At 40.5% G+C, this 15,053-nt stretch overlaps 1 non-coding gene, 3 pseudogenes and 1 gene segment (V, D, J or C); all 5 read left to right on the plus strand.

Moving 5' to 3' along the window:
* The first annotated feature begins 484 nt into the window (after window positions 1-484).
* On the plus strand, window positions 485-10,941 carry LOC137796031 (Ig kappa-b4 chain C region-like). The segment is given in 3 exon segments: window positions 485-524; window positions 9,208-9,285; window positions 10,422-10,941. Coding segments are annotated over 3 exon segments (462 nt in total).
* A 2,920-nt stretch (window positions 10,942-13,861) lies between these two features.
* Window positions 13,862-13,943, plus strand: trnas-gcu (transfer RNA serine (anticodon GCU)). The gene has a single exon. It is a non-coding gene; the product is annotated as a tRNA-Ser (tRNA).
* Window positions 13,944-14,300: 357 nt separating this feature from the next.
* On the plus strand, window positions 14,301-14,419 carry LOC137797786 (5S ribosomal RNA; annotated as a pseudogene).
* A 74-nt stretch (window positions 14,420-14,493) lies between these two features.
* LOC137797629 (5S ribosomal RNA) lies at window positions 14,494-14,612 on the plus strand (annotated as a pseudogene).
* A 74-nt stretch (window positions 14,613-14,686) lies between these two features.
* Window positions 14,687-14,805, plus strand: LOC137797329 (5S ribosomal RNA; annotated as a pseudogene).
* The last annotated feature ends 248 nt before the right edge of the window (window positions 14,806-15,053 follow it).

Below are 15,053 nucleotides of genomic sequence, written 5' to 3' on the forward strand. Positions count from 1 at the left end.
CTGCTACTGGTTCCAGTCTGCTACTGCTCTCAGTCTCACTCTGTAACTCTCTCTCTGGTTCTCTTTCTCTCATGACATGTTTCTACATGAACGTCTTCCTGCTTGTGTTGATGCTTTCAACATTTAATACTATAAAGATTTCATCAAGTGTATTGTAAAAGTTACGTGTCTTGACTTCTTTTCTTTGATATGAAAAGCAGGCTGTCATCTGCATATTGTGACATAACATGAATTTTATTTTGGGTTTTTACATTTGATTATGTTTTGATTATGATGTTTAATGAGATGTTAAAAGACTCAAAAGAGAGGTGAGCACAGTCTCTGTCTCATCCGAGTATAATCCGGGTGTATTCCGGATCTCGATAGGATCCGGCAAAGGTGGTGGTGAAACCAGGCTCGGGTGGCTCCTTAATCCAGTGTCTGTTATAAAGAGTGGGTCTTGTCCGGACGTTGGCTGGTTGATTTGGGGTTAAGATAGTCGCAGATGGGCTCGTACGGGCTGAAGAACGAGTTCAGGCGGAGAGGTGGATGGCTTGGGCGTACGAATTGTATGATGAAATAATACTTACCCTTCCAGAGAACGACGAAAGCAGGTGCCAGAAGTCTGGGTGGATGGCTGTTACCTTAACCCTTGTAATGTCTTTCCGTTGGCCATACACCTGCTGTCCTCTGGGGTCAAAGTGACCCCACCTGGTTCTGTCAATCAATTCTATTTTACACCTTTAGTCTTACGTCAGCCCAACCCTTTACCACACATTTGTATCTTTCTTTTTGGAATTTAGGGCCAATATAACTTGTTTATAAAAAAGTATAGCCTTTTTATGAGTGGAAATTAAATGAAACCAATTAATTATTTTGACCTTATATTATTTGACTATTCAATTTATTATTTTGGCAAATTTTCCACGTCAAAGTTTAGTGCAGATGTTGTTTTTAAAACCCTTCAATTTTTCTAATGGCGGCAAATAATTACACCTGCTGTCTTCTGGGGTCAAAATGACCCCGTCTGGTTTGACTGTTATTTAAAGAATTTAAAGTGGATACTTCCCTAAATTCTGTGTTACACCTTAATAACAGCTTCATTCAAATACAGTGACATCATTTCTTTATTCCATTTTAAATTTAAGGCCATTGGGACCTCATTTACATGAACTTTTTACCTTGTTTATGAATAAAAAACGAAATAAAATGATCAATTATTCTGATGACAGTTGACAGAGTCTTGTGTGTTGATAGATCATCACAGACTGGTATATGTCAAAGTTTAGTGAGGATAATGTTTTTTAAATACTTAAATTTTCCTAATGGCAGCACATAATCACACCTGCTGTCCTCTGGGGTCAAAATGACCCCATCTGATTTGACTGTTTGTAAAGCATAAAGTTTAAATTATCACCCACCTCCATGTTTCAACTTTTTATTCAACTCATTACCTGACATATAAAACATGTCAATAGTCTTTTCCAAGACATCTCGAAACTATATTTTCAGAATAAAAAATGTTGAAATGTGCCATTAGTGGCATGCGAGGCAGACAGTAATGATGTGATCTTTGCAGATTGCATTTTTGGCACATTTTCCATGTTTTGAGATCACTTTGGCGAGGGCAGAATAAGCCCCTCCTCCTTCTGAGTGATGGGCCAGAGGGGCAGCTGCTGCAGATGTGGGGCTGAGCAGACCTGCTGCATCTCCATATCCAATCTGGCAATCATCAGAAGAACACTTCTGTTTTTTGGGGTGATAGGGCACCAGAGCATGGCTCTCGGTGAAGGCAAACTTGGCTGAGAACCGAGCCTCGTCTGTTTTTGACACTAGTGCAGGAGGAAGCTCAGCTCAGTTATCAGTACTGTCCCCACCATGGACAGCTTCCTTTTCAGCAGCTGCAGGCCGAGGGCATGTGAAGTAAAGAAGTTGTCACAAGTGATCACCATGTTCCTCATGTTCCTTCACTACCTCATCACCATGTTCCTTCACTACCACATCACCATGTTCCTCATGTTCCTTCACTACCTCATCACCATGTTCCTTCACTACCTCATCACCATGTTCCTTCACTACCTCATCACCATGTTCCTTCACTACCTCATCACCATGTTCCTTCACTACCTCATCACCATGTTTTTTCACTACCTCATCAACATGTTCCTCAAGTTTCTTCACTAACTCATCACCATGTTCCTCATGCTCTTTCACTTCATAACTTCCATTTTTGCAGCATGTGATGTGGGCTTCTTCAGAGGAAGAAGTACCATGTGGTCGCATGTTGGATCGTGTGGTCGCATGTTGAATCGTGTGGTCGCATGTTGGATTAAGTGGTCACATGTTGGATCAGGTGGTCGCATGTTGGATTAAGTGGTCACATGTTGGATTAGGTGGTCGCATGTTGGATTGTGTGGTCGCACGTTGGTTCAGGTGGTCGCATGTTGGATCGTGTGGTCGCATGTTGGATCGTGTGGTTGCATGTTGGATCGTGTGGTCGCATGTTGGATTGTGTGGTCGCATGTTGGATCTATTACCTCATCATTAGTTTCCTTCTCTTCTGACCCTGAATCCTCCCCATGATGTTCAACATTGTCCTCCTGGTCATTATTTTCCACAACATAGTAGTTAGTTCCTCCTGTGCAGTAAAAAACTTCTGCCTCCTAATGCTGCCCGTCTCTCTCTAAAATGGGAAAGGCCCAACACCTGTGGGAAAAGACCTGTTTGTTGTTGATGTTGTTGTCATAACCATTACTTGACCACACACATCAAACATCCAAGATCAAAGATGTTTTGGAAAGCAGTATTGGGGACAAGTTGCCCCATTGCTCCACTTTGTGCTGAGGGGTCATTTTGACCCCAGACGACAACAAACATTATTAAATTAAATAACTCACTCATAATTCAATCAAATTACTTCAAATTACTTATAATCATGAAGAGCATAGGTTTAAACAACCCCATTATTTTCAGACCATTTGATGAACAAAAAGGCAGGGACAGTGCACCACAGAGCTCACCGTTTAAGGAACGGCGAGCTGCGAAGACTCTGCAATAAGTATCGGAGTCAAGTGAGCCCCAATAGGTGCCCTGATTGAATTGTTGCATGCGACCGGCGGCTACTGAGGCAAACAGGGTGTGGTAGGTGTAAAAAATGTTGCCGCCGAAGCACAGCGCTAGGTCAAAAATAAATGCATTATTTTCTTATGAATCAAGTTCCATTCATTCAATGAGCACTTGTGTGAAATGAAAAGTGCAAATAAAAAACAAAAGATTCTGCAAACAAAAATCTGAGCACTTGCTTCTCTTGTGTACATTGTGTAGACTGCATCATGTTTTACCAGGACCTGATACACTGCATCATGGTACATCCAGATTCTTTTTTAATAGGTTTAAGTTTGTAGATATTCCTTTAATATTGTTCCAGTTCATCAATATCACTTCACTTTCATAACAATACACATTGGAGGATCATTTCAATGTTGAATCCCAAAGCTCTCTGATATCACTTGTGTTTATCTTTGAAGATCCATGTTGTGTTTAAGTAAAACATCATTTAAGGAATTAGATGTAAAAAGCAGGGTATTATCTCCGTAAAGTCATATATAATAAGGATATTTTAAGAATTTACACAAAATAATATTCATAGAGAAAGTAAAACTCCACGAAAAGACTTGACACATGGCCATTTTTTTTACACACAACATATTCTATTAAAATACAAAGGCCTGCTGTTCTATTAATCTGTCTCCATGTATAATACAAAATAATAACTGTTTAAATATGTGGTTTACTATCATTGCAACAGAGGATATATTTAATCCACAGAGACTGAGTTAATTTTAGATTTCGATATCTAGAACGTTATGAATGAGAATATGCTGAATGCTTTCATGCTGGTCTGAAATTAATGAATGGTTATAAAACATCTTGTGTTTAAATGTCTATGCAGCTGTTGAGTCACATCAGTTCCTCTTTAGCTGAGGAGGTTTTTGTACGACGGTGTATCACTGTGTGAACGGGAAGCTGTCACCCTGCTGACAATAATAATCTCCTGCATCTTCAGTCTGAACTCCACTGATGGTCAAAGTGAAGTCAGTTCCAGATCCACTTCCACTGAAACGATTTGAAACTCCAGACTGAAGATTTGTTGCTGCATAAATCAAAAGTTTAGGAGCTTCTCCTTGTTTCTGAAGGTACCACTGCAGCCAGCCAACAGCAACACTAGTTTTACATGTGATGGAGACAGTCTGTCCTGGAGCAACAGACTGAGATCCAGGAGACTGAGTCAGGAGGATTTCTCCTGATGAATCTGAAAACATGAAGAAGAGCAGAAGGGTTATTGAGACAAATCCAGTTTGGAGAAAGATGATCAACATCCCAACAGAAGAGTCTCATTTCTTTAACCCGGAGAACAGATGGAAGAAGGTCAATGCTGCTTGTTCCAGTGGTTCTCCATCACAGCAGAACATGGTGCTGGGGAACCAACGTGTTCACAAGAGAGTCTCACCCTGAACAAGGAGCCCCAGGGTGCTCAGCAGTAGAGTCAGTGACATCATCATCGTGCTGCCGGCGTGTCAGTGTCTCTGAAAGGCCTGGACAGCCACTGATCAACACTGGCCTCTTAACGGCTGGCAGCAGAGAGGCAGGACACATATGCAAACACACAGAGTCAGTGAAGTGTAGCTGTCCTCAACACGTCAGGGTGGTTCCTCCTCACTGGTGACGGCTCGCTCTGTTTAAAGCATCTGATATGAAGTGTTGAGGAATAAAGAACCTTTGATGGTTTACATTGGCGGTTTGGTTGATGTTGATTGTGTTTAATTATTAAAATCTTATTAACTGAATAGTATTTGTCACGTCTCCAATGGGTATTATCGTTGATATTTAAATTCCAGACACACAATTATTGTGTCTGGAATCAAAAAAGGATACGTGCATTTGGTTTCATGATGAAAAACTTGAATCAGTTTCATCCTTTACCTCTGCCAGTTTATCTTTTCTGAATATCAGACGTGAGTTCTTTTATTCCATACATTTGCTTTTTTGTCTGCTTACCTGTGTATTGAGCCTTCAAGTAAAGATCTTACTGTATCTTTAAACTTCTCTGTGTATGAAGTCCTTTGTCTGTTGGTATCAGTGTCCTTGATACGACACAGAAACACAGAATACTTATTAGAATAAATAAACATTCCAGTAATTAGTCCAAATTCAAAATATCTGTGTTTCTGGAACACAATCCTTTCTAGAAATGATCAAAGTATGAAACAGAAATAAGGACTCAACAACCAACTGCCATAAACCACACGCAGTGTCAAGTCCTGTCATAACTCATAACAACATTGTTTATGAATTAAACGATATATACAGCACATGAACTAATATTCCATTCTCCAAACCGCTTCTCCTCTTAAGGGGTCGCGGGGCGCTGGAGCCGATCAGCTGACGTTGGGTGAAGGCAGAGTTCACCTGGACAGGTTTGTCTCAGGGCTCATGTAGAGACAGATAAAAAGACTTCATATGAGTTCAATGAAAGTATCTTTGCCTCAATAAACTTTAATGATCATTCCTTCTCTGTTTCAGGTCATGGGTGACCTTTCTCACACATACTTTGTCACTTGGACTTTTTAACAAATAAGCAACTTTCTTGGTTTTATATGTAGCGCCTTGCTATTATAGGTGTTCGGGGGAGGACCTACGAATCACAAGGAGAGGATAAAGAGGGTGATCGTGGAAGAGTTTGAGAGGTGTGATTGTTTGTGAAGCCACGGCTTGATGACGGGAACGGAGTAGCAGCTACACTGGAGGTTCAGGAGGGAGTGTATTGTAGGCATAGTCTGGGGCGCTGCGGTGATTGCCGGCGAGTGGTTGCAGCGCACAAGCGATCGTGGGACCTGTGAGCGACTAACCAGCTAGCGGCCATCAGCTGGGAGGGTTTGCCAAAAACGGCGCTGCAGTCGAGGAACCAGGAGGTAGGCCGAAGGCTCCTGCTAGAATCGCTCTGCCGGGATCGCAGGGGTTAGTGACTGTGCCGATTGATCTGGGACCCATGAGTAAAAAAAACCTCCTGACACATGAGCTCTAACAAGCGCGCCAACAAAGGGCACCCTGGAACGGACTATAGCTGGGAATAAGTGGGGCTTCTGGGTACTCTCTGTGTGTTGGTGGGTAGTGAGAATAAATGTCCATGTAGCCTTATTCAGTGTGTGTGTGTATGACTTTCATGTGTGCACCGAAAGTTAGAATTACCCAAGGAACTCAGTGGTTTGATCCGGGCTACAGGTATAATAGTTTACCTGCATTGGAGTTTAGCTCATATTACAGTATAGTGAAATTTCAAGTAGACCCTATCCAACAAACCTCCCATGCAACAGGGGTACATGTGAGGCCCCTGTTTAGAACAGCATCGCGAAAGAGGGGGCTACATATATGAAATCACAAGTCTAATAGAAAACCTTGTCCTTGTCATGAATGTAAAAAAAAATAGTTTAATGTGTTGTGCCACGGTGCATCACCGCTGGACCACAATGGGTTTGATGAGGTCTATTATTTTAACACAAAGTACTTCCAATAAAACTGCCAGGGCATTAGTTGTTAAAGGAGCCATTAGTCACGGGTCTGTATTTTATTGTGGTAATGTGTGTTTTATTGTGATAAAACCAGTACTACCATAAATAGATTGATGAGTCATGGGTGATGGGAAGATCAGACGGTTTTTACAACTAAACCAAATTACTTCGGAAACAGGCCTGGAAGTCAAAATAACAACATGTAACCGTCATCAGTTTATTATTAAACGGGAAATAACCCAAAGATATACAAACGGCTGGACTCTTTTATAGTGGCAGACACGTAGATCAGCCACTATAGTTGTGAAATGGAATTTTTTTCAGATATTGTTCAAATCTTTGAGCACTATAAAGATAATTAATTAATGTCCATTATATATTAAAGCATCAGTATAATTTAGTAGGCTACACAAATAAGAATATTCTGCAAAGTTGAGAAAATATTTTTCATAATTTGGATTAACTATTTAAATGTGTGTCTTTTATTTCTCTGTCAGAGGATTTACTTCTGTTAAATATTTTAAATACGTGAGATGTGAACTCCAATTTCTAGATTCAACTTTGATGTTCATATACTAGAAGAGTGAGTGTGGAGAGAAAACCTGCTTCGATTATTTATCAACTCAAGGGACTGAAAAAAGGAATGAAGATTTTATAATGTATAAAAGTCTGTCATCTGCAAATAAACTGATTTAATGATGTGTGACTCTGAGATGAGAAGTCTGAGATGTTAGTGCATTTTATTGTGAATAGTGTGTGTGTGTGTGTGTGTGTGTGTGTGTGTGTGTGTGTGTGTGTGTGTGTGTGTGTGTGTGTGTGTGTGTCTTCAGTGAAGTGTATCAGTCTCTTCAGTAGCTTCCAGTTGCAGCAGTCAGTTCAGTTTCTGTTCAGTCTGACTGAGGGAGGTTTTTGTACGACGCTTTTTCACTGTGTGAACACATCCTGACTGTTGATGGAATGAAAACTCTGACAGTAGTAAACTGCTGCATCTTCAGTCTGGACTCCACTGATGGTCAGAGTGAAGTCAGAGTTTGATCCACTGCCTGTAAAACGAGCTGGAATCCCTGATTGTCGAGTGCTAGCACGATAAATAAGCAGTTTAGGAGCTTCTCCATCTCTCTGTTGGTACCAGGCTAATAAGTGATAGTTGCTCCAAATATAAACGTTCTGACTGGTGTGACACGAGATGGAGACGGAGCCTCCCACAGCAGAGCTCACTGCTCCAGGCTGAGTCACTGTGACCTGTCCTCTGGACTCTGAGGACACAGAGACAAAGACATAAAGCAGCGTCACGGTTTAGTCGGCTTCACTTCAGAGGGACGATGTTCATAGAGGAGAGGAGTTTGATTCTCTGGACTTTACCTGTGAAGCAGCAGCAGAGGAGAGTCCACATGAGGACGCAGATCAAAGTCATGTTTTTGATGAGGAGGATTTCTGTGTCTTCTGCTGTGATGAAGGACAGCTGTCAGTCATCCAGTGTCCAACTCTCAGGACTATAAAGTCTCCCAGAGCACTGGAGCATGGTGCTGCTGATGCAAAGTGGCTCTCTATGGAAATGCTCTGACGGACTCCAACAGGGACTTGATGACTCTGATGATGCTGATGATCAATGGATCAATCACTTCATCAGAGTATTGATCAGGAATGTGTCAGAGCTCATTTCAGTCTTTAGTTTGAGTTTAGAGGAAACATTTTATTTTAGAATGTTTTGTAAAATCCTCCTAATTCACTACCACACAATTCATTCTCGTTGTGGGCCAAATTTAAGCAAATATTGTTTATTTATGTATTATAGTGTACAAGAAACATGCATTTATAACCATTATTTACATATAGCAGGAATAAATGTTTTTCTTCAGGAATATCTTGATGCATCATCAATTAGTTTTACTGAAGACAAGTTAATATTTCTCATAGATGTCTAACATTTGACAAATACATTTTGAAGAAAACATTTTATTCAAGAATGTTTTGTAAAATCCTCCTGATTCACTAAAACACAAATCAACATCACTGGATGAATTTAAACAAAATGACTATTTATTTATTATAGTGTACCACAAACACTATTATTAACAATTGGCAGGAATACATGTTTGTCTTTAGGAATATATTTCCATTAAATCAGCAAACTCATTGAATGCTCTTCCATCAAACATACGAACAAAAAAAACATACAAAAAGTTCAAACACGGCCTCAGGGAATGGCTTGTTGCCCATCGGATGTGCAAACATTAATGTGCTGTTTGTCCTGCCTGTCTATTCAGTGTAAATGTATATTTGTCTTGTTTGGTGTTTATGTATTAAGTGCCTATAGTGTTTTATATGAATACATATTGAATGAATTAGTTTTGTGTTATTGTAAATAAAAACTGGCCAGGGGCAGCAGATGAAAATTAGCCTCTTTGGCTCACTTACAGTTTTACTGTTGGTCAGTGTGTATTTGTCCCTGTAAAGTAAACAATACGAAAATTATGATTCAAAACATGTTGCTCATGGATGTCTAATATTTAGTGGATTCATTGTTAAATTCATATGTATCATTACTGACTCAGGTTTAAACATCTGGACCAGTTCTTACATGAAGTGTGTAAACTGTGACTGAGTTTGGTGAGTTTGTTGGTGTCAGAGTCAGAGAGCCGTGTCTCTCTACACTGAGAGGTTTTTGTACGGCGGCTCAATGACTTTGTGTCACTGTGGTACACGTTCGGTGGAGGAACCAGACTGAATGTTGGAAGTAAGTCAAATGTTTACCATTTTTATTATTTCACAAGTCAACTGTCTTTGTATTCATTATTATATTCAACAATTTAGGAAAAATAGTTTTATTTTTATTTTTATAGACAACGTTTTCGTCAAAAATGTTGCACAAAGAAACAAAGTTCACTTCAGCAACAGAAAGTAAAGAAACATGTTGTTACAAAAGTCAAACTTTAAACTGGAGAATAAATCATTTCCTCCAACTTTAATGGTGAAGTAGTTTCTTGAGTGCTTGTAGATGTAGTTCAGTCAGTCAGAGTCAGAGAGACGGTTTTTGTACGGCGGCTCAATGACTTTGTGTCACTGTGGTGGACTTTTGGTGGAGGAACCAGACTGGATGTTGGAAGTAAGTTGCTGCACTAAATTACTCAATATTAATTTGTAAAGTTGTGTTTAAAAATTCAGTTTGAGGATGTTTGAGGCAGATAAAATACTTTGTTTATATTTAAAATATGTTTAGTGTTTTTATATCTCCACCTTTATCATGGAGACTAACTCAGAGCAGCTTCACTAAACTTGTCTTTACACGTTCATGTCGTCCTAAAATTTAAACAACTTTAAATTTAAAACAGATAAAACTTGAATTCTTTTTTTTTTTAAATAACGAGAATAATATTTAATTTTAAACCCTAATAAAAAATTAGGATTCAAATCAAATTGAACAGAGTAAAGATGAAGATGGTATTTCATGATGTGTAAAATCTTCTACATTGTGTCAAATAGTGTTGCAAATTTTGTAAATATTTTAAACACTTTTGAATCTCGACTGACATCCACATCAGAAACTTCTGACTAAACATTCAAAAGTAATGTTTCTTTAAGGTTTTCAGTGATGCAGTTGTAATATTGGGCCACGTCTTGGTGTTTCATCTCAGTGTAGTTTGATATATTTCTGGTGGTTCTGTACGATGATTCTCTCTGTGCTGATCTGCATGAGAGGCTTCTTAAAGGGAAGTGAAACAATGTGTGAGTGAGTGACTGGTGGAGCAGAACAAACATCTGGCAGAAACTCCTTAAAGGAGAAAACCAACTCTCTCACAGTAAAGGTGTCCACGTGGTGCTTGATTGACAGCTGTGTGGTCCCCGTCCTCTAAGCTGATTGGTGTCTCCTAGGTGATGTCCGTCCCACCCTGACGGTGCTGCCCCCCTCCATTGAGGAGCTGCAGCAGGGGAAGGCCACGCTCATGTGCCTGGCCAACAAGGGCTTCCCCTCAGACTGGAGTCTGGCCTGGAAGGTGGACGGCAGCAGCAGCAGCAGCATCAGCAGCAGCAGCAGCTGGGAGGAGAGCAGCAGCCTCGGGGTGCTGGAGAAGGACGGCCGCTACAGCTGGAGCAGCACCCTGAGGCTCCCTGCAGACCAGTGGAGGAAGGTGGGCTCTGTGACCTGTGAGGCCAGCCAGGGCTCCCAGACTCCGCTCTCAGAGACACTGAGGAGAGACCAGTGTTCCCAGTCCTGAGCTGCCTCACTGGGACTCTGCTACTGGTTCCAGTCTGCTACTGCTCTCAGTCTCACTCTGTAACTCTCTCTCTGGTTCTCTTTCTCTCATGACATGTTTCTACATGAACGTCTTCCTGCTTGTGTTGATGCTTTCAACATTTAATACAATAAAGATTTTATCAAGTGTATCATAAACGTTATGTGTCTTGATTTATTTTCTTTGATATGAAAGCAGACTATTACCTGCATATTGTGAATTAACATGAATTTTTTTTTGAGTTTTTGCATTTGATTATGTTTTGATTATAATAATGTTTAATGAGACATAAAACTTGAGCAAAAGACTCAAAAGAGAGGTGAGCACAGTCTCTGTCTCCTCCTGTCTGTCTGCAGGATCATCACATCGACTGTTTGTTCAGTTTGAAACATGCTGAATTAAATACGTTATCCCACTAACGATGTGTGTCATATATATGTGTCTCATATCCCTTCATACTGTTTTTGTTTATATGCAGATTATAATCTGATCATAAGAATATGCAGACAACAGTTTATGAAACATAACTTGATAGTGTTTTATTGTACTGGAACAAAATAATTGATTAAAAAGAAAGAATCATGACTCAGACTGAAGAGCTCGTCCAGTTTAACTCTTTCAATAAATCTTCTTTAACTGAAGTAAAATATAAGAATGAGGGCTGAAGCTGCAGTTCAACACCACAGAGAGAATATCAAATACAGAAGTTTCATCACTTTACAGCAGTTTGATCACTTTACAGCAGCAGCAACGAAACATTTGTAGTTTGTAGGTGGGACGACGAGGAAGACGAGGAAGACTGAGAGAGCAAAGATTCCGCATACGGCTCCTTTTCACAAGAAGAGGAAGCAGACGAAGAGGAGGAAGAAGAAGATGAAGAAGTGGTAGAAAAGGAGGAGGTGAAAGAAGAAGATGAAGATGACGCGGTGCCCCCAGACGTCAGAAGAGTCTGCTCCCTCCACGTCAGGCCTCGGATTGTTCTCCAAGAGGACCAGAGAAGAGGACTACAAAGAGTTTGCGTCCTCCACGTCAGGCCTCAGATCCTTCAGAAGATACTGGCAGAGGGATGAGGACAGCGACTCGGATTGAGACTGACAGCCTGTTTGCTGCAGGATTGTAAAACCTTTATGTCTGTCAGGAGTGATAAAGCACCAGACAGCCTTCCCTTGCGTCTGGTGGGGTCGGCAATAGGTAGCACCCTGCAGCAGAGAAGTTGGTGCGGAACGTCCTGAAGAAGGTCCGCAAATTTAATTTGTCACATAGAATACAGTATGTTCATGTAACCTGGATGTACAGTATTTATACCGTTTATTTACTCAATGTCTTTCTAGATATGTCTTTACATACATATATATATATATATTAGAAACAATATCATAATATTTCTGATATTAAATGCATGAAAAAATATATATATTCTATATTTTTGATTTCCATTTGACTCGAAGGCTATACTGTTATTATTGTTAATTATTGATATTTGTAACATAACATGTTAAAATGGAGGAACATCCAGCAATGTGTGGTATAATTCTTCCCAATTGTATTCAAATGAACTCATAAAGAATAATCTTTACTGATTGTGTACCAGAACCGAAGGTGATGACATGTCGGTGCAAGGGAACAAGATGTGACCTCAATATATAAGAGGGAAACAATGTGGGAACTTAATTAATTAATATCATTATTATCATGTTCATAATACTGCTATAGCTTATTTAAAAATGAACATAAATGAAATACAAAGAAAATAATTACAAGGCACATTTGTGTTTTTACTTTAAACATTTGAGAGTCATTACAAGATATCAAAATGAAATGATGAGATAAACGTATCTGTGAATGTGCTACTCAACCAATATTCTGTAAGTATTACAGACAGTCCGCTGGCGCCCTCTACTGGTCACTCCGGAGCAACGTGTTGGGGTTTCAGGTAACATGTAAGTGCTAATAAAGAGGGCTGGCTCAGATTACTTTGACATGTGGTCAGTTGCTCAATGCACATTACATGGAGATTTATGAAATGAGTCACGTCCAAATGTAAAAAGGGTCTGCACTTATCCACAAGATTATCAGTTTGTTTTCTTTTATGATAATTTGTGCAGTAAGCCACCATCACCACTAATGAGATTGATAATAGATATGTTTGTAAATGTATTGTGAAATCTGAGTACTGCATATAAACTACAAATGAATTCTACACATGGGAAACACTATTTCTCTGCACACAACATGTGTGTTTGTTGTGTTGTAGCTCAGTCGATCTGAGTGGCAGTGAAGAGTGATGAGTGCAGTGTGCACATAAGAGGAATCGTGCACATATACTGTCGTCTTTAAAATATTGCACGTCACTGTTTTGAAGAACAAAAGAAAGAGCCACAGACACACCTTGACATTGTGGGGTTTCTAACTGTACCGGGCAGATTCTCATGAGACAAGAAGCATCTTACAAAGACTATCTCTGTTTCTGTGGAAACCAAAACAACAGGTCAGAGGTCAGGGGTTAACCGTAAAACATCTGGTGTACAGTCTGACGCAACAATGAAGAGAAACTTGAGCTAATTCCACTCTGCTTAAGGGTGGCATTGATTAACGTGCCTAGCCACCTCCTACACGCTATTTAACGCTTTTTTAATCTTTCCAGGCCCATGAAAAAAATGGCTTGGAACTGAATTTTACGGTGACATTTGGTAGTTGCAATCTTTGCTACACTTTGTGGACTCCGCTGGGAACCAATGAAGATAGGGTAGGCCAGCAGCCACTGCAACAAGATGCTCCCTGATCATGCCCAATTAGCGGAGGACACTTTAAACAACAAACTTGTTTTCCCTCAATATCAGAAAATAAAGTCTTTCAGAGATGTGGAGAATGCGGACATCAATCCCGCTACTTCTCGCATGCTAAGCGAGCTCTCCACCATTTGAGCTAATTCCCCAAGAGTAGTTTATGTCTCAGGCAAGAGACGCCTATATCTCCTCCTCTACCCCCGCCAGGTCACACTTTTCCAAACATTCCAGACCTGTATAATCAGTTTGGAAGGTGAACTGGATCGGACCTTTCACGCAAGGGCATTGAGACGATGAGGTGGCCGAGTGGTTAAGGCGATGGACTGCTAATCCATTGTGCTATGCACGCGTGGGTTCGAATCCCATCCTCGTCGCAGTCCACTGTGCTTTGGTCTGCCATGTCATGGGCATAATGTGCACCATTGAGCTGAAAACCCAAGCAAAATGCAATTTCGATATTAGAAATTGCTAATTTCAAGCAAGAAAAGTCTGAAATCTCTTGCTCTTCCAAGATTCATTTGTTAAACAAAAGTGATTCTACTGTTTCTACTCACACAAAAAATGGCCTGGAACTGAATTTTATGGTGAAATTTGGTAGTTGCAATCTTTGCAATACTTTGTGGACTCCACTGGGATCCAATGAAGACAGGGTAGGCCAGCAGCCATTGCAACAAGATGCTACCTGATCCTGCTCCAGGTCAATAAAACTCACCTTGTCCGCTTCCTATGCAGCTTACGGCCACACCACTCTGATTGCTTCTGATCTCGTTGGATCTCGGAACCTAAGCAAAATTGGGCCTTGTCAGTACTTGGGTGGGAGACCTCCTGGGAATACCAGGAGCTATAAGCTTTTTTAAATGCCGAATAATAAACACTCCAGTTCCCTCCAGGTCAATAAAACTCACTTTGGTCGATTCCTATGTAGCTTACGGCCACACCACTCTGATTGCGCCTGATCTCGTTCGATCTCAGAACCTAAGCAGAGTCGGGCCTAGTCAGTACTTGGATGGGAGACCTCCTGTGAATACCAGCTGCTATAAGCTTTTTTAAATGCTGAATAATAAACACTGTAGTTCCCTCCAGCTCAATAAAACTCACCTTGTCCGCTTCCTATGCAGCTTACGGCCAAACCACTCTGATTGCACCTGATCTTGTTCGATCTCAGAAGCTAAGCAGAGTTGGGCTTGGCCAGTACTTGGGTGTGAGACCTCCTGGGAATACCAGGTGCTATAAGCTTTTTTTAATGCCGAATAATTAACGCTCCAGTTCTCTCTAGGTCAATAAATCTCACCTTGTCCGCTTCCTATGCAGCTTACGGCCACACCACTCCGATTGAGCCTGATCTCGTCTGATCTCGGAAGCTAAGCAGAGTTGTACCTGGTCTGTACTTGGATGGGGGAATACTAGGTGCTGTAATCTTTTTCTATGCTTAATAATTAAAAATCCCGTTCTCTCCAGGTCAAGAAAACTCACTTTGGCTGGAA

The sequence above is a fragment of the Clinocottus analis genome, unplaced genomic scaffold (assembly GCF_023055335.1).
Source record: "Clinocottus analis isolate CAN_PGR_092001 unplaced genomic scaffold, fCliAna1.0.p SCAF_3, whole genome shotgun sequence".
NCBI classification, from domain to species: domain Eukaryota; kingdom Metazoa; phylum Chordata; class Actinopteri; order Perciformes; family Cottidae; genus Clinocottus; species Clinocottus analis.